Here is an 18193-nt window from a genome sequence, read left to right on the forward strand (position 1 = left end):
AAATAGCTAACTACATAAACATTGAAATAGTTTAGAAATTTTGAAAGAAACAGTTATGACAATTTTTATGACAATATCGCAAATATTTAAGATCACAATGGCATTTAAAAATCATCTGGAAACGCTCTTTGATTCCCCTATTTGCGAACATGTTGTTTATTTATTTAATTAATTTTACTACATAAAGGTTGTCCATGCTGTTGACTAATAACATGTACCGTAGACTTTAATATTTCTGCAAAATATTTTCTTAACAATAGTTTTTTATTGATATATACTCATCAAAGGACGAACGGCAATGGAATAAAAAAAAATATTACCGTGGACAGCCTAAAAAAAGAAGAAAACAACGTTACTCATTTCCGGTAAGTGACGCGCATGCGTTCAGCCAATCTTCGGTGTCCTGTGTATGCGAATGCTGCAGCTAGAGAGCTATGGCGGCGTGCCGGGGATCCTCAGCGAAATGGTTTTTCTCACGGGAGCACCTCGAAGCAACGCCGTCCCGCCGTTCGGGAGTGGAACCGGACAGGGAGCTATCATACCGACAGCAAGCGGCGAATCTCATTCAAGATATGGGCCAGAGACTCAACGTGTATCTTTTACTAGAAGTTTGCAATAATCTGAAATGTCGAAGAAAGAATAACGTTAAGACATGGCGCTCTTTGTAGGCCCGTTTTCCCTGGGGCTGTGTGCGGATGCTAGGGCACTATCTGGAGGCACTTCATATATTATTTTGTCGAAGCAGAACTGTTCAAATGCGACAGTGGTTACGATGACAGTGGTTAAGATGATTGTGTGGTATCTAGTTATTAATGATACATCTACTAAACTTGAAAACGTGACCCACCGTTGATATTCAACATAACGGTCGTCTCTGTGGCGCTAGCTAGCTAATCTCTTAAGTAACAACGTTAAATACCTTAACGATTTGCCAATGTTCACTTGTTAGTTGACGGTTAACTGTTGTGATATGACCGATGTAAACAATTTATTCACAGACATGTTAGCCACCCAACGTGTGTTAGCATTTAGAAATGTCTGCAAGTCAAGGGAACTGTACTGTAATAGCAAATCTGGGTAGCTAGCTAGTTTGAGCGAGCTTGCTGGTTCCACTGTCGATGCGACGTGTTTAATATTATTTTTATTTTTTTTACATGGTTGCCCTGTTGTATTTGTACTTTGTTTACCGTAGAAACAAAGCTTTACTTAGGTACTGTAGTCAGTAGCAAATCATCAATTAAATAATAAGTTGACATTTTTGACTGACACACATTGAGTTGAATGATTTAATGGTTTCACCCATATTGAAACCATTGATTTAAATACAGTAACAATCTAAGCGGTTTACTACATTTTTGGAGATTGATCAAACATCGTATTTATTTACTGAAGTTAAGTACATCAGAATTCCTTAACCCATTTTCTCCAGCTCCCAACTTACAATAAATACTGCAATTGTTTACATGCATCGTTTTTATATGTACCACTCTTTCACCAAATTCCACAGAAATGTAAGTACTTGCTAATGTCGATAATGTAGATTCCGACAGACTATTTTTTTCTGTATAATTTAAAGAATGTTTACATATAACACTATTCAAATCCATTCTCTTCTTTTACAGATAATTTCTCCAACCACCTTATTCCTTGCAGCAAAAGTTGAAGAGCAGCCTCGGAAACTTGAACATGTCATCAAAGTTGCACATGCTTGTTTAAACCCTCAAGAGGCGCCGCTTGATTCAAAGAGTAATGTAAGTCTGGGTAGTTTAGGTATTGTAGGTTTTGTTTTTCTCCTGTTCTACCTCCCTGCTTGTAATTTTGTCATCTGCATGAACAATTTGATTTAAAAATGTTCATAAAAGGTGTTTGTATGTAATTAATTCTGTCTGAGATTGACAATTGCCTGACAGAAGCTATTCTAAGACTTCGTTAGAAAGATGTCTCACTCCTGTCTGATTTTTTTTTCCCCAGTAAAATTGCTTATTTTTTAAACCACTGGTACAAAAAAAACAGTTGAGGGTTTGGAATTGGGCTTTGAAATAGGGGTATGGATAGACACATTACTAATGTAATGATTGTCTATTGAACTTCAGGCATACCTCCAGCAAGCTCAAGAGCTGGTGATACTTGAAACCATAGTGCTGCAGACTTTAGGTAAGTAAAGACTGAGTGTATAGCATCAGTTTGAGCTACTTAACAAGGGGTGTGCTTTTAAGTATTTTGTTGGACCATTGCCACCATGCATCTTCGAATGTCCTCATGTAGCCTTTAAATTAATAAAGTATGTTATGTTAACATGTTGTGCCAATCTCAGTGCCGAAATGTCTGTTCTACCGCACAGGTCCAAATGTTCTCCAGTTATCATCAATATCAGATCTTTGCAAAAAGCTTTCCCATCTGTTTTGGAACATGTTCTCCCTGCAGCTACAAAATAATCTTATGTGGGCAACATCTGTAGCCATTTTGGTTAAACTTAATTATCTTCCCTTAATTGTTGAATTGAGCATTGAGCATTGTCATTCATCTCTAGATGTATTCCCGACTGTTCTTGTGATGAAGTAATGAGAACCATTGAACAATACAATGCATTTTGTATGTGACTTACAAACTGTTTTAATGTTATCTCAATTGTCGTATTTTGTTCCAGGATTTGAAATAACTATTGAGCATCCACACACTGATGTGGTGAAGTGTTCCCAGCTAGTGCGAGGTAGAGGCTTCCTTCTTTGCTTTTCCTTGCCGTCTAATCCCCCCCACTTCTTATGTGGGCGGGAGGGGGAGAAATGCTGGCTGTTATTGTGTAACAAAGTGTTGACCTTGGGCTTGTCACTAAATATGACGTGCCAGGCATTAGCGATAACATTAGTCAACCTATGACAGTGCCTCTTATAATCAGAGCTCACTGGTTGCCTAAAAGCACTTACCTATTTTCTCTCTTTCACTTCCAGCAAGCAAGGATCTGGCACAGACTTCCTATTTCATGGCTACCAACAGGTTGTTATCCTGACCCTCCTTTGTTGCACTGTGACTACTGCACACTAGCTTCCTGTAATGCAGGGTACCCTTTCAGTGTCCAACGGCCCTCTTTGCACCGGTGGCTACTGGGATGCTAGCCCCCTCCCTTGCCCCCTGGGATGGGGGGCTTTTGGCAATACCGGCCCCGGTTGCAGTGCGGTGTATTGTACAAGGGACCAAAGTTGGCACAGTTGGGTTGAATGCACAATGTGAAGTATAGTGGTGCGCTTGAACCTCACGTTTGCTTGGTTACAAAAGTGCATATGTCTAAAAAGACACTTTGGTAGCCTGAATAGCAGCTAAAGATTACACAGATGTAAACATAACGTAGAAGTCAGCCCGGTAAGTACCGCAAATCTCTTCTTTATTTTTACTTTTTTCAAACTGCGCCAAGTATTTACCCTTTTCAAAGTAGTTTAACTTTTTCTAACGTTAACAGTCAGTTTAGTATTTTTTTTTTTTAATGTACTGCTAATTTGTATATAGAACAGAAGTAGACCTGCCAATAAAAAAATTCTGATGTTAACCCATTAAGGACCTACAGAAATTGAATATTGTTTTATTTGAGATGGAATGAATAATGTTTTTACAATATTTAACTGCATTACACATTGATTTGGTGTTACATCTGCCCAACCACCCAACAACCAAGTATTAGTATAGATTTCTGCCTTTTCACATACAGCTAATAAAGTATAAATGTTCAAATCTTTTAAAATATTAGTAGAACTAGGTCCTTAAAGGGTTATTTTAACATGACATGTTGAGTTGGAATTTAATTTAGACTTTTTGTTTGACTTTCAAAAAACGCCTTCAAAACAAACTACAGTGTCTGGATGCCGATTTTGATAAATGCTTTTCTGTTTTGCCATAATCCAGCTGCTGCACACGCAATTGGACTATCATATGAAATTGAAAACAGTTGAGCCAAATGCAGATTTGTGTAAAAAAAAGAACTGGAGGGGCTTATAGCTAGCAGTGAATGGGGCGAATTAAAGAGGACAACACTGTGCCATGCTCATGACTGTAATTACATAATGAATGGCTTTTTACTGCTGTTAACGCACTTACCAATCCCAGCAAGGCCTTTTTTGTTTGGATCATGGAATTCGCCATGCTTACTTAACGTAAATGTATCCTAAACAGTGAGGAAATAGTGCCCACGCCTCAGAAGTAGAATTGTCTTGAATGGTAACGGCGCCTTCTGAAACATTCTCATCCCTTAATTATTACTGATTAAGTATATTTTAATTATATATACTTTATCAATCTACTCACAATACCCTATAATGACTAAGCAAAAACAAAATGTTATTCATGCCGATTTTTTTAAGATTGAGCTGAAACATCTCATGTTCATAAGTATTTGGACTGGTTTGGATTCTGTTAATAATTGGAAACTGCTGAATTAGTTGCTTAAAGATCTACGCTGCGATTTCTGGCCACTGGTTGTGGAAGTGAATCTGTCGAGCCAACAAGGGTCCCCTTACATTGTGTACTGTCATGCCAATTTTTATCCCATGTCTTCAGAAACACTTGCTTTCAACCTTTGCATTTCATGGTAACTGTGGTGTGATAGTTAGTGATAAGAAATCAAAGCTTTCTGAATCTGAAGCATTTTAAGCGTTTGTCAAATGGTGCCAAAAAAGGGTAATTCTCTCGAGGCTTTTGAACTCACTGGGCAGTAGTGACACCTGCTGGTCATGAATAAATATCACGTTTCATTTTTATACAGACGTGTTTTTCCATAATATCCGACAAGACTTTGTGGCGAAATGGTTATGCGTGCCCAACGGGGAATTAGAATGCAAGGTTTGTATCCCACATTCTTCTTGCCTTTGCAGCTAGCTTTTTAAAACTCTGTATCTGTTCTAATGTTTTGGATTATAACGGCAAGAATGTCATTAGATACACTACATGAAACAAATCTTTTGAACAAAAATAGACAGTATCGTTTCAACTCAGTTTGCTAAATTTCTTCTGGAGCGTCAATGTGTCGAAGTTGTGCGTCCCATCAGTAGTGATTCTACTTACTGATTTGTAAATTTTTGTGTAATTTAACTGACACCCTTATCCAAAGCAACTTTCTGTAGTGAGAGTATACATTTCCAACCTGGTCCCCTGTGAAAATTGACGCCCACAAGCCCTGGCAATGCAGGTGCCGTGCTTGATGAACTGAGCTACACGGGACCCCAGATTATGCACATAAACAAAATATTTTCACATCCAGTACAAAATGTGAGGTGTAAATGCAAGTGTGTTAATTGCAGAAGTCCCAGACTACATCATTGTTATTTTATTTTTCGTTTGTTGGGGACAAAAGAAACACTGTAGAATTAGTTATGTTAATTTGTATGACTTTGCGCAACATTTACGACAATCTCAAAACCTTATTGAGGCAAGCCACCTGCTTTATACGAAAGACTGGCCAGCAGTTTACCACGCAGCATCCTACAAGGCTTTTCAATTACATTGTCGTTTCTTTAGTGTTATGAAGGTTGTTAGAGTACTTTTTAAATCTGATAGTTGTTACATTCCTGTTCAAAATAAATGTTTGTGCAACAACTCATTTTTTAGGTAGTTTATTGAAAGCATACTGGAGTTAAGTCCATGTCACTGAAATATTAGTTTAACGTGTCGAAATAATTTATTGCGACTGTCAATTACAATAGCATTTACACCACCCTTCAAAAGTTTAGGGTCACTTAGAAATGTCCTCAAAAGAAAAGCAAATGTTTTGTCGAACACGCATTCTGATGCTCCAGATACTCAACTAGTCAAAAGAAGTCCAGTTTTACTGCTTCTTTAATCAGCACAGCATTTTCAGCTGTTCTAACGTAACTGCAAAAGGGTTGTCTAATGATCCATTAGCATTTTAAAATGATTAAATTGGATTAGCAAACAGTGTCATTGTAACACAAGACTGGTGGTTGCTGATAATGAGCCTATGTAGATAGTCCTTTGAAAATTAGACGTTTCCAGCTACAATAGTAATTTCCAACATTAATAATGTCTACACCATATTTCCGATCAATTTGAAAATGTTTATTTTATTTTGAATATTTGTAAAATAACGATATTGCATTATGCCTACAGTTCAATTCTGATGAATCATTAAAGAAAAGCATACTTTAAGCTATGCTGCTTCAGGCTTTGCTCTAAACACGTTTTAAAACAATGCCACTGTTGTAAGGCACATTATTTCTACAATCTACATTTTGCTCTTGCGTTACGTTAACAGTCTACCACATACTTGTTGAATATGTAAAAAAAAATTAAAAAACAGCTGAAATTATTTCTGGGTAAAATGACAGCTTTGAATATGTCACAGTTATTCTATGGCCCATTCTAGATGCTTGTGGACCGCAATGCTTATCTGTAGAGATGTATTGACATATGGACAGTTTTAGGTTTTCGTCACCCATGGCCATAAGCATCTAGACCACAGAACATTCTCCCTATATCACAGCTGGGTCACGTATACTTTCAGCAAACTACACGCATGCTTTCAGGTGTTACCTTCCTGTCATCTCCCTCCAAAGCCAGTGTTATGCAGAAATCGTGATAGTCTACCATTATGTCAGTCCCAGCAACTGAACTCTGTTGAAGTGATTTGTGTTCTTTTTAGGTCAGTTTCTCTGTAAACTTTGAGCTTCCACAGCACAGGGGTTGAATACAGCTGCTAGCAACATATTCAAATGTTTATTTTATTTTAAATTTTTTTCCCAACATGCTGTATATCACCGTACAAACATTTCTCTTGAGTTTTATTGTTGCACAAACCTGATTCCGAAGAAGTTGGGACACTGTACAATTGTGAATAAAAACAGAATGCAATGATGTGGAAGTTTCAAATTTCAATATTTTATTCAGAATACCACATAGATGACATATCAAATTTTTAAACGGAGAAAATGTATCACTTTAAGGGAAAAATAATTCTTCATGGCATCAACACATCCCAAAAAAGTTGGGGCATGGCCATGTTTACTACTGTGTGGCATCCCCTCTTCTTTTTATAACAGACTGCAAACGTCTGGGGACTGAGGAGACAAGTTGCTCAAGTTTATGAGTAGGAATGTTGTCCCATTCTTGTCTAATACAGGCTTCTAGTTGCTCAACTGTCTTAGGTCTTTGTCGCACCTTCCTCTTTAAGATGCACCAAATGTTTTCTATGGGTGAAAGACCTGGACTGCAGGCTGGCCATTTCAGTACCCGGATCCTTCTTCTATGCAGCCATGACATTGTAATTGATGCAGTATGTGGTCTGGCATTGTCATGTTGGAAAATGCAAGATGACGTCTGGTGGGAGCATATGTTGTTCTACAACTTGGATATAACTGTCAGCATTGATGGTGCCTTTCCAGATGTGTAGGCTGCCCATGCCACATGCACTCATACAACCCCATGCCATCAGAGATGCAGGCTTCTGAACTGAGCACTGATAACAACTTGGGTTGTCCTTGTCCTCTTTACTCCGGATGACATGGCGTCCCAGTTTAGCCATTCGCCGTTGCCGGCTAAAACTCTATAGGTCAAAAAAGAAGCCGTATCTAAACAGGATCAAGAAGCGCAGGCGTTTTCTCTAGGCCAAGGATCATTTCAAATGGACTGTGGAAAAGTGTTCTGTGGTCAGACAAATCAAAATTTGGTGGATTGTGTTCACCGGCAATGTTTTCTGGAAGTATTCCTGAGCCCATGTTGTGATTTCCATTACAGTATCATTCCTGTATGTGATGCAGTGCCGTCTGAGGGCCCGAAGATCACAGGCATCCTGTATGGTTGTCCGGCCTTAACCCTTACGCACAGAGATTGTTCCAGATTCTCTGAATCTTTGGGTGATATTATGCACTGTAGATGATGATAACTTCAAACTCTTTGCAATTTTTCTCTGAGAAACTCCTTTCTGATATTGCTCCACTATTTTTCGCCGCAGCATTGGGGGAAATTGGTGATCCTCTGCCCATCTTGACATCTGAGAGACACTGCCACTCTGAGAGGCTCTTTTTATACCCAATCATGTTGCCAATTGACATAATAAGTTGCAAATTGGTCCTCCAGCTGTTCCTTATCTGTACATTTAATTTTCCGGCCTCTTATTGCTACCTGTCCCAACTTTTTGGAATGTGTAGCTCTCATGAAATCCTAAATGAGCCAATATTTGGCATTGACATTACAAAATGTCTCACTTTCAACATTCGATATGTTATCTATATTCTATTGTGAATTAAATATAAGTTTATGAGTAAATTAATCCATTCCATTTTTACTAATTTTGTACAGTGTCCCAACCTTTTTGGAATCGGGTTTGTAAAATGTCAAATGGAACGAAAGTTCAATGTCCTATTCCTAAATCATGAATGTAAGAGAATTGGACTTGGGCTTGAAAACCTTTGCAGGGTTAACGTTCTGCCTGAGTTCGTTCTCTACTTAATGCACAGTCATTGCTGCACTCCTAAAGAAATATAGGTCTTAAGTTATACAGTTGTGATTTGAAGTAGCCTACAGTGTTTTGAACTATGTACATTTCATAAGTTATAGGAATATTGGTGATAATGTAGTATAACCTACCTGGGTGTTTTGCTTACTAGCTTTTATGACCTTTGTCCAAACAGCAAATTAATTAACAAAACGGAATCATTGAACCCATTAAAAATACAGTTTTCATAATATTATGTTCAGCATCCAGGCATTGTACTTGTTTTGTCACTGGGTTACCAGGATTTACCAATTATCATGGTCTTACAAATGGAAGGCTATCTAGCTCTATGCCATTCAAATGTATTGTATCTTGATTTAGTTCTCCATTACTTGGGGCCTATTCACACTGCGATTTACATCAGTTGTCAATGTTTTTAAAATGTAAACCAGTGAAGATTTCAGTTGACTGTCACAGGACACTAATTTCAGATGCCTATAAAGAGAAACGAACAACATTTTCAGATGTCAGTATCCCAGTCTGTCACCATGATTTCATGGCTGCGGCTTGGCTTTAGGATGCATCTGCTTATTTGTGAAAGTTCATGTTAGCTAGCCACGCTTGTAGAGACAGCTGCTGGTCTGCTAGATTTTGACCATATTCAATGTTTTGTGGGTTGCACTGGTTAGCAGCGTCCCTGTTGACTTTGGTTTAATTGTGAGTTTTTACTAGTAGTTCTTCGTTGCCTGTTTGAATTTGGGATATCTGCCATTTTCGCTTTAGGTTGGTACCTGTCTGAAAACAATGACAAGGAACTGGTGATTTTTTTTCTTCTAATATTCTTAGCATTGATTTATTAATCCATGTGATTATAGTCCCAGTGTTCTATAGAAAAGAACTTCAGTTCATGAAATTGGTGAATTTATGTAATGATAAATTTTTCCGACTACTGTTGCCAGTGTGAATGGGCCCTTAGATCTTAAAAACTAACTGTAGTTGACTAGTAAATCGGCATTGCTGTGCAGTTTGTGTTTTGGCTCAGCCAGTTAATCAGTTACAGATACTGATGAATGCTGAGTCTAATAGAATTTTATTGCATTTACGTTGCATTTATTTGGTAATTTACACATCATGAAATGTATAGTGTTTATATTTATCTATCTGAAATTATAGCTATTTGTGCTGCGTCTTGTGGTAAACATTAGGATGGTAGCCACAATATGAAAATCAGTCTTGATCTGTTCTGCATGTCAGTCTGTTCATGTTTTTGGTGAGTTTAAGCTGTTAGGATAATGTATCTTCTGCAGTATATTTTACTTCAGGCCAAAGCACAAGTGACTGATGTTGGTTGCCCCCACCCCTCTGTTTTCTGTTCCCTCTCTTCCATGTTGTGCTTGGGCCTCTCCTCCCGCAGCCTGCACCTCACCACGTTCTGCCTGCAGCACAAGCCCACGGTCATCGCCTGCGTCTGCATCCACCTGGCCTGTAAATGGTCCAATTGGGAGATCCCCGTCTCCACTGACGGAAAACACTGGTGGGAGTATGTAGACAACTCTGTTACGCTGGAGCTTCTCGATGGTGAGGGTTTCACATTGATTTTAGTTTGTTTTATGGACTAAGACCAAGATATGCATAGTTGAGATGAGGTGTAATACATTTTTTATGTGTGCTCTAGTCACATGATCTAATCACATATTCAAATTGCCAAGCTCCTCCTAAAACGAAGTGACCTCACCTGGTCTGAGTTCTCATCCCCAATCACTCAATAGAAATGAGTGCAGCAGGTCGTTTGAGGAGTGGGAGCACTGCTGTTTTAATAGAGACTCACACGGATGTGATACTAATGAAATGTATGCAGGGTGGGACTTCTTACCTGAAAGGAGATTTTCGATGGGTCACCATTTGGATGGAGTGCTCCATTAAACAGTTTTTAGGTTTTTATATTGTCATTTATTAGGTCTTAAAATCATGTGATCTTTCCTTACCATCAGAACTGACTCATGAGTTCCTTCAGATTTTGGAGAAGACTCCTAGCAGGTTGAAACGGATAAGAAACTGGAGGGTAAGCTAGTTTTTCCCCAGCAAATGATGGATGGATGGATCTGCTCATTTAATTCGGTGTGGTTGTATGTCATTCCTCTCACCAAACCGCCTCTTCATTCCCTCTATTCCCCCATACCAGGCCACACAAGCTGCCAAGAAGCCTAAGGGAGATGGCTCTCAGGTGAATGACCCCTACCCAGGACCATCCCTGGTCCATGAACATTCCCTGGGAGACGCCATCCCTGGGGTCTCCAACTCTGCCTTCTCCAAAGCTGCTGCCTCGTTCCCTGTTCCTTTGCCGGGGCACACCAGTGGGCCCCTCTCACTGGACTCCATCGCCTCCATGCAGGGCAGCTCCTACACTTTCACAGCCCCCAGTGACTGGCCCCAGGACACAGGGGGTCGCACGGAGGGAGGGGGGTATTCCCTTAAAACAGATGCACTTAGCCTCCAGCAGGGGGCGCCATTGTCTCTTCAACACGCCTCTTTGAATCCACACAGACCAGATAAGACGGTGGAGTTCAACCCTGTTAAACATGAACACAAGGCCAGCAGCGGGGGTGGTGGGTCTGGGGGGAAGCACCAGCAGGCTGTTTTCCCTCCACCACCCCCGCCGGCCCAGAAAATGTCCCTGGACAAGTACAGGGAGAAGCATGCTGCTGAGCTGGCCGTGCAGCAGAAACGCAGACAGACAGAGCCGTCAAGTGTAGAGAACGAGGGCAGAGACTCCTATATGCCCTCCACTGTCCAATCAGACAACCGGAAACACATGCAGCCCCACCCTAACCCCGTGGGCAGCGGCATCACTGCCTCCCCTCTTAAAATGAAGCTGGCCATGCTGGGCCAGGACCGGCTCCCCTCCGACCAATGGGACAAGGGGAGCTCACTCAAACTCCGCCTCCCAGCTCCGTCTCAGGGCGGTGCGGCCAGCAAGGAGGAGCTGAAGATGAAGATTAAGGTGTCGGCCGAGCGCCACAGCTCGTCCGACGAGGGCGCGACCAAGAGCAAACATTCCAGCCCGCTGGTGAGCAAGGAGCCTCGCCGGGACCACTCCGCCCACCGCCATCACAAGCAGCACGGTCACGCTCACCTCCACGCGTCGCAGCACAGCGGCAATGGCCGGGGGGGGGCCCCCTGAGGGGCCCGCAGGGGTCGGGCCAGCCCTCCTTCGGAGCCCGCTGGGGCTTGGAGTCGTTGAGGGGGTAGTGGCTCCGGCTTCTGGTTCCGGCTCCTCCCGCAAGAGGGCGCACCCGGAAGTTACCAGCCACAACCACCACTCCTCCAAAACCAGCAAAAGCTCCAAGGGCTGCGCAGGTAGTCTCTCCTCCTGTCATTGTTCCTCTGTTCAGCTGAAGTCAGTGTGTGTCCTCTCACAGTCACAGCTCTGGTTTTAACACTTCCCTTCCCCCTCCCCTCCCCCTGTCACATACCAGGTGGGCTACGGACATCTCAGCACCCTAGTGAAACTGGACAAGAGGCCAGTGGGGAGGCGCAGCCCTGAGGGCACTGGCTGGCCGCTCGCCACTCTCTCTGCCCACAGGCACGGACAGCAACTCATGGACTACAGACACTTTTTACATGCTCAGTTTCCTGTTAAGTGCCCAAGGAATTAACTCATGAACCCTTTAAGGCAAGGCAATGGAAGGTAAAGCAAAAAAATATATATTATGAATAGTGTAGGACATCTCAAGATGAGGCAAAATATAATAGAAAATGATTATGCTTCCTGATCATCTGATCTGTTGGCAGTGCTGTTATAGTTCTGCCTGTTTTGCTCTGAGTAATTGCTGCTTTGTCCTCTCCATATTCTTGGAAATGGTCTTGGAATGTGGACTTGTGAGTGTTAGGGGCGGGGTCATCGTAGTTTAAAATCTCCATGTTGAAAAAAAGTATTATAAATTCTGAAAAGGCATGACCGGTGCAATTTCTTTTCTTTTAAATAATTTAAACAGCGTTTCCAGACTCCTGTTATGGCAGGGGAGGGTCTTATCTCAGTCAGAGAAGTAGAGAATATGGCTGCCAACGGAAGCTGGGGTTTTAGTTTCTCTTGAATGAGTGTCTTTTTTTTCTTTTCTTTTTTAACTCAATACTGTGTGTATGATCTGCATGTTTCAATCATGAAAGGGATAAAGCAGAATGCTGACAGCTGTTTACAGGAAGTGGAGATAAATGTACATACATTTTTGTATGTTTAAAAAGCTATACCATAAATCCTCAGGTTTGGAGCTGCTTGTATTTAAGTATAACAAGATCTATATATGATACAAAAAAGACTATTGTAACTTGACGTAGGAGTCCTCTCGTTGGTGATTCTGACTGCAGCGTTCCAGTGTTGTGCTTAGAGCCTGTACTACGCATGGCAACCAGGAGAGGGCACTCGACCTTCAACCTTTTCCACCTCAGCCAATCTAGACCCTACAAATAGTACCAACCACCTGGCGTGTTGCCAGAGGCCATGCAATTTGTACTTTTTTTTTTTTTTTTTTTTTTTGATCTCCAAGACGACCTTAAGCTGGATGCCAAAGGCTGTGCCTCACTAAAGACGTGCGTGAGAAGAGGACAGTATTAGTGCTGTAATGTTTACATACCTAACTTTTGCTGTGAAGTGCATTTACATTGTTCCTTGGCTTGAAGCTGCAGCCCCTTGGATACGAAGCTGTAGATCGGTAATGGTCAATCATGTTAGGATTGTTCATGTCCATTGAAAGAGTTGAACCGAAGCCTAGTATGCTGTTTCTCCACCTTGTTTCTGTTGTCATGGTTTGACTATGGCACTGTGTTAGGTGAGAGCAACAACACATATGGGCCAGGCTAGCAGAGCAGGCAGTTGGGCCTAATGTTCAGTGTAGTTGGTTGTTAGGCCATCTGCTCTCCTACGGGTCAGTTTCCTCCTGTGTCTGGACGACATGGTTTAAAACTCTGGACACAAACTAAGAACTGTTCTTCATCTGGTTAGTCCTTTATTTTAGTCTGCAGACAGTTCATATTGAGGCCAAGGTGGTATGTTCCCCGGAGTACTGATACAGTGATTACACTGGTTGGCACAGACATTGTTGGTGGTTTGGTAACAAGAAGGCTAAGTGCAAATCTTGACATCCAGTTTTTTTTTTCTCATTTAAGTTCTACAAATAAACCTTAAGGTTATCACTACCTTAAAACATGCCCTGTGTTGTATGATTGGTACTTACTGTATGCTGCGCGGATGCTAAATGTTAGGCGTGCTATATTTGTATCCTCTGCAAAATCTTGATCCAAAGGTGCCTAACACTGTCAAATGTTTTAAGCAACACATTAGAAAAGGAATTTAAAGACGTCATATAAATTTAGCAGATTTGTATAAACTGTTGATAGGGTTACTGATTGGCACTTTTTGACAGCTGTGCATGTAGGCCCTAAACTAAGATCACTTCATCCTTGGTAATAAAAGGGTGGTCCAGTAGTTGTTCTGCAGTTGGACGCTGTTTCTGGTCACTGTAAATAGGAGAGAATGTTGTTGAAATGGCTGCCTTTTATTATCAAGATTTACTGACTGCAGTTACATGTAACAATCCCTTTAAAACTGGGTCATATTTTCCATTTACTGTAAGCCTGGAGTTAATGATCAACCCACCTAGTCAGACAGACTTGAACAAAGTCCCTGGCGTCCTCCGAGAAGGCACCAGGCAGGGAAGGCATCAGGCCTCTCCTCACCCCGATGTAGAAGAGGGCCGCCATCTTGTTCATGTGTGACAGTGGCGGCTTGCCCGTGGCCATCTCAAACACGGTGCACCCTACGCTCCAGATGTCCGACTTCCGGCCGTGACCGGTCTCGTTGATGACCTCTGGTGCCATCCAGTAGGGCGTACCGTGCGCTGACCTCAGGAGGTCGCTACGACTGTTTGTGTTAGTGAGGCAACTCAAACGCCGGGCACAGCCAAAGTCAATAAGCTTGACGACTCCCGTAGGCATCAGCATCAGGTTGTTCCCCTTCAGGTCCCGGTGGATAACTCTGTTCAGGTGCAGGTAAGACACGCCCTCTAGGACCTGACGGGTGTACAGGGCAAGGATGCGCTCCGGGAGGGGGCCAAACCGGTGGAGAACGCTGGCGATGGAGCCTCCGGGGACATACTCCATGAAGATGCTGACTACATTGTCCCGAAAAGAGGTGCCCAGGAACCCTACGATGTTGGAGTGACGGACGTTCTTCAGCAAGTCTACTTCCTGTTGTAGGCGACTGTACTCTTTGTTGGCCGTGTCGAGGTCCATGGTGTCAAGGGCCACTTGCTTTACAGCAATCAGCTGGCCTTGACTGGTCAGTCCACAAAACACCTACATTTGCAGAAAGATATATTTATAGGATTCCAAGCCAATCCAGTCCTGTCCCTGACAGATATAGGTGCTAATCTGAGATCATTGATCTTAACTGTTCCTTAAATCGGTGAGATTCATTTAGGGCGAGGTTGCAGGTTTGTGTTCGTGTGATTGATTCTAGTCCCTGTAAATCTCATCCAGTTTGCTGATGACCTTGTAGCTCTACAACAAACAATGATGAGACCGCCTTCCTGGAGGAGGTAAGCAATCTGCCATCATGTCGCATGGTTAACTACCTATCCCTGAAACTTCACCAAATAACGAACAAAAAAACTAAAATTTGACTATGCCCTGACACACCTCAACAGAGCAGTAAAGAGTGTCTGCAATTTTACGTTCTGCCACATTCATGTAGCCGAGGAATTGTCATGGGCCAGCAGCACTTCCGCCGTTGCCAAGGTGGATGTGAAACGGCCACTTAGGTCCACGACGATGTCCTGCATCACGGCCTGGTTTGGGAACTGCTCCACACACAACCACAAAGCCCTACAGTGGTTGAGGTTGCTCAGGCCAGTCTCCCGTCCATACAGGACGTCTACCCAGAGTGCGGCTTTGCCACAGTGTTATCAGATCCCATACCAACAGACTGTGGGACTCAAGGGACTGCTGTTGGGCTGCTCTACTCCTGAACTAGACTGACCCTTCACACAAACTTGCACACACCCATCCAATCTTGTCACACTCCATTAACTGACTGATGTATAATCTGCGAATACTACTACTGTATATATATATATATGCTAATATTTTTACTGCACTATTGAAGCATCCCCACATACCTGCATGTCTAAGGCTTGATGATAACGTACTTGCCACAATCTGTTTGCACTCATATTTATCCGCAATATTGTTATTAGTATTGTCCTTTATTTATTTGTTCAATTATTTCTATTTGAAGTGGTGTTATACTGTTGTGAGGGTACAGGTAAGTCGGCATGTTATGGAATGGAAAATAACTTGTTTCCTGCTCAGGACAAAACTTGAAAGTAAAACATTAAACATGAAATACTCACAGTTCCATAAGCGCCTCTGCCCAGTACTTCTCCTTTTGTCCAGGTGATGGCATCATCCATTACCAGCCGAGACTCACTGAGGACTCCACCAGGTGATATAACATCCTATTAGATCACAGAACAGAAAGTTGTATACTTGAGATTATACATGATGAGCTCTAGGTAACTGTAAAATCAGGTCTTTAGTAACCATAGAATGGACATTTTATCAATGGTAGGTAGCCATATCTGTTTTTTATTGCCAACTTGGATCTTGTGTTATTTGCTTACCCTCTGGGAGGATTTTTCTCGCCTTGGTGCAGAATTATTTTTAGATTCCCTTTCTTTGTCAGAGTTGTTTTCTGAACACAGAGACACACACTCTCTTTTATCCAGTGATATCAGCTCTTCAGCCAAGCACTTCAGCAACTCCTCTGTCAGAGGACCCTCCCCTACCCCATCCAGAAACTTCTGGAACACAGGTGACATACTGTCACAGCCACCTGAAGTCCATGTGTTGATCTTAGTTTGCGCTGGACTGTGTGACCAGGCAGACGAGTGGTCCAGGTGATCTGCCTTCCCATTGTTATGGCCAGAGCCTGACCCATTGTTCTCCTTGGATCCCTTATTTTCTTCAACACAGAGACTGTCATCACCTGGGTCAGATTGAGATGTATGATTACTCTTTGTCTGACTTGTTTCATCTGGCCGCCACTGATGGATGAGTGTGTCAGAGGCGTGACTGGACAGCATTTCCTCTATCACTGACAGTGACAACATATGCTCTTCTGCCACCACGGTCTCTCTTTCATCTCTGCTGTTGACCGGTTCAGTCTCAGCCTGAGGGTGGATGCGCCAGTTGAGTCCAGAAATGACCACTGTGTTGTCCTTGTCATCAGTGATGTCGATGGGCGTCAGGCTAGACTTTCCTCTGGATATAGGCCTAATAGTTCGATTCTTCCTCTGCTTGCCCTTAGTAGAAACCACATTGTCCACTGGGCTTCTCCTTTGTCGGTTGCTCTCCAGTGGTTTAGGGCATTTGCGTTTTGGCCTGTGGGTTAGGACATTCCTAGATTGCGCAGACTGCACTTGTCTGTTCCTTTCACATCCTTTTGACCTGGAAACTCGGATGTTATCAAACACTGGGCCTGCAAACATCTCATATATAACTGGACCCTGATCAGTCCCAATGTCAATTTCCCGGAACATGTCACTGTAAGTAATGGAGTCTATGGCTGACTTAGACCTTGGGGTACTCTGGATCTCTCCAGTCTTCATAGGTCGTCTGGCAGTCTTCGGTTCCCTTTGCTCGATAGGTTTCTGACAAGGCTCACTTATTTTAGTTAGTGACTTTCTGTCATTGTTTAGCTTTTTGCCACTTTGGCATGAGGGCTCTGTATTCCTTATTCGGAGAGAAGACATGTCTGTGCTTCTCTGACCAGTCTTTGTAGAAATTATCCTTGATTTCACTGTGGCCTCTCCACTGATGACTTCAGCAGGTTTTCTGACATTTGCTAAGGAATGTGAAGGAACGGACAAATTCCTCACATTTTTGGAGGATTTAGTGTTCCCACGGATGTGTTCTTTGTCTGCCAAGATGTTAAAAGACTGATTTGTTTTGTTTTGGACACTAGTGCTGCTTCTTTTCTTAATTATTTTGTTTTGCTTGGTAGCCTTGATCTTCACCCGTGTAGGAAGGTTTAATTCGCATAATGGGACTTTGACAGGAGAAGGAAGACGTTGATAGTTGGTGGTGTTCACACCACTAGTCTTTTCATTGTCATTTACTTCCATGTCTTTATTTCCAGGCGTAAAAGTGCATGTGGTAGTTGGCTCAGTTTTTGTGGTCTCCTTTATGAGACCCCCTGAGCACGTTGTCCGTTCTGCTGCCACAACCCCTTCTTCACAACCCCTCTCAAACCATAAAGTGCTGTTAATGTCTTTAAAACTCAATAAATCAGGGATATGTCTGTGCCTGATCTCAGTTGCTTTGTGAGGTGAGTCTGCAGGCTGTAGATCCAAGTCCAATCTTTCCTCTCCAGAATGTTGTTTTGCTGTGGTGCCTCTCAAGTATCTCCCATTCTGATCGTCCTCTTCCTCCAGGTCGATGGACGACTGGCTGCTGGTGGAGCTACAGCCGCTCTCCTCACTCCCTCTCCTGGGGCTGACCGTGGTCCTGCTGAGCCTCTCTCTCCTCAGCCTGGAGGGCATGGAGTTCAGAGGCAGCAGGCTGAGGGGCTTCAGGGGGGAATGGTGCTTCAGCCCAGGCAGAACTCCTCCAGCGCTATGCCTCCCCTCAATTGGGGCTAACAGCTTGGGGTTCCTGATGGGGCCTGGACACAGGGCAGGAAAGGACCCCTGGAAAGAGGGTTTT

At 42.6% G+C, this 18193-nt stretch overlaps 2 protein-coding genes across 3 annotated transcripts; one reads left to right on the forward strand and one right to left on the reverse strand.

Moving 5' to 3' along the window:
* Positions 1-340: 340 nt before the first annotated feature.
* Positions 341-11704, forward strand: ccnt2a (cyclin T2a). Of its 2 annotated transcripts, XM_034286878.1 has the most exons (9): positions 343-592; positions 1430-1511; positions 1623-1751; positions 2094-2154; positions 2648-2710; positions 2949-2994; positions 9849-10012; positions 10426-10496; positions 10617-11704. In XM_034286878.1, exons 1-9 carry the CDS (start codon positions 435-437, stop codon positions 11613-11615), a joined length of 1773 nt encoding a protein of 590 aa, XP_034142769.1. In that variant the 5' UTR covers positions 343-434; the 3' UTR covers positions 11616-11704. The 2 variants fall into 2 exon arrangements, 1 of the variants encoding a protein (XP_034142769.1); XR_829179.4 differs by lacking the exons at positions 10426-10496; positions 10617-11704 and having other exon boundaries at positions 341-592; positions 2949-3357; positions 9849-9932.
* Positions 11705-13453: 1749 nt separating this feature from the next.
* Positions 13454-17885, reverse strand: map3k19 (mitogen-activated protein kinase kinase kinase 19). Its single transcript, XM_010897578.5, has 4 exons — positions 16111-17885; positions 15841-15945; positions 14088-14785; positions 13454-13948 (listed from the first exon to the last, which is right to left on the reverse strand). Exons 1-4 carry the CDS (start codon positions 17611-17613, stop codon positions 13870-13872), a joined length of 2385 nt encoding a protein of 794 aa, XP_010895880.5. The 5' UTR covers positions 17614-17885; the 3' UTR covers positions 13454-13869.
* Between the last annotated feature and the right edge of the window lie 308 nt (positions 17886-18193).

The sequence above is a fragment of the Esox lucius genome, chromosome 16, assembly GCF_011004845.1.
Source record: "Esox lucius isolate fEsoLuc1 chromosome 16, fEsoLuc1.pri, whole genome shotgun sequence".
Taxonomy (NCBI): domain Eukaryota; kingdom Metazoa; phylum Chordata; class Actinopteri; order Esociformes; family Esocidae; genus Esox; species Esox lucius.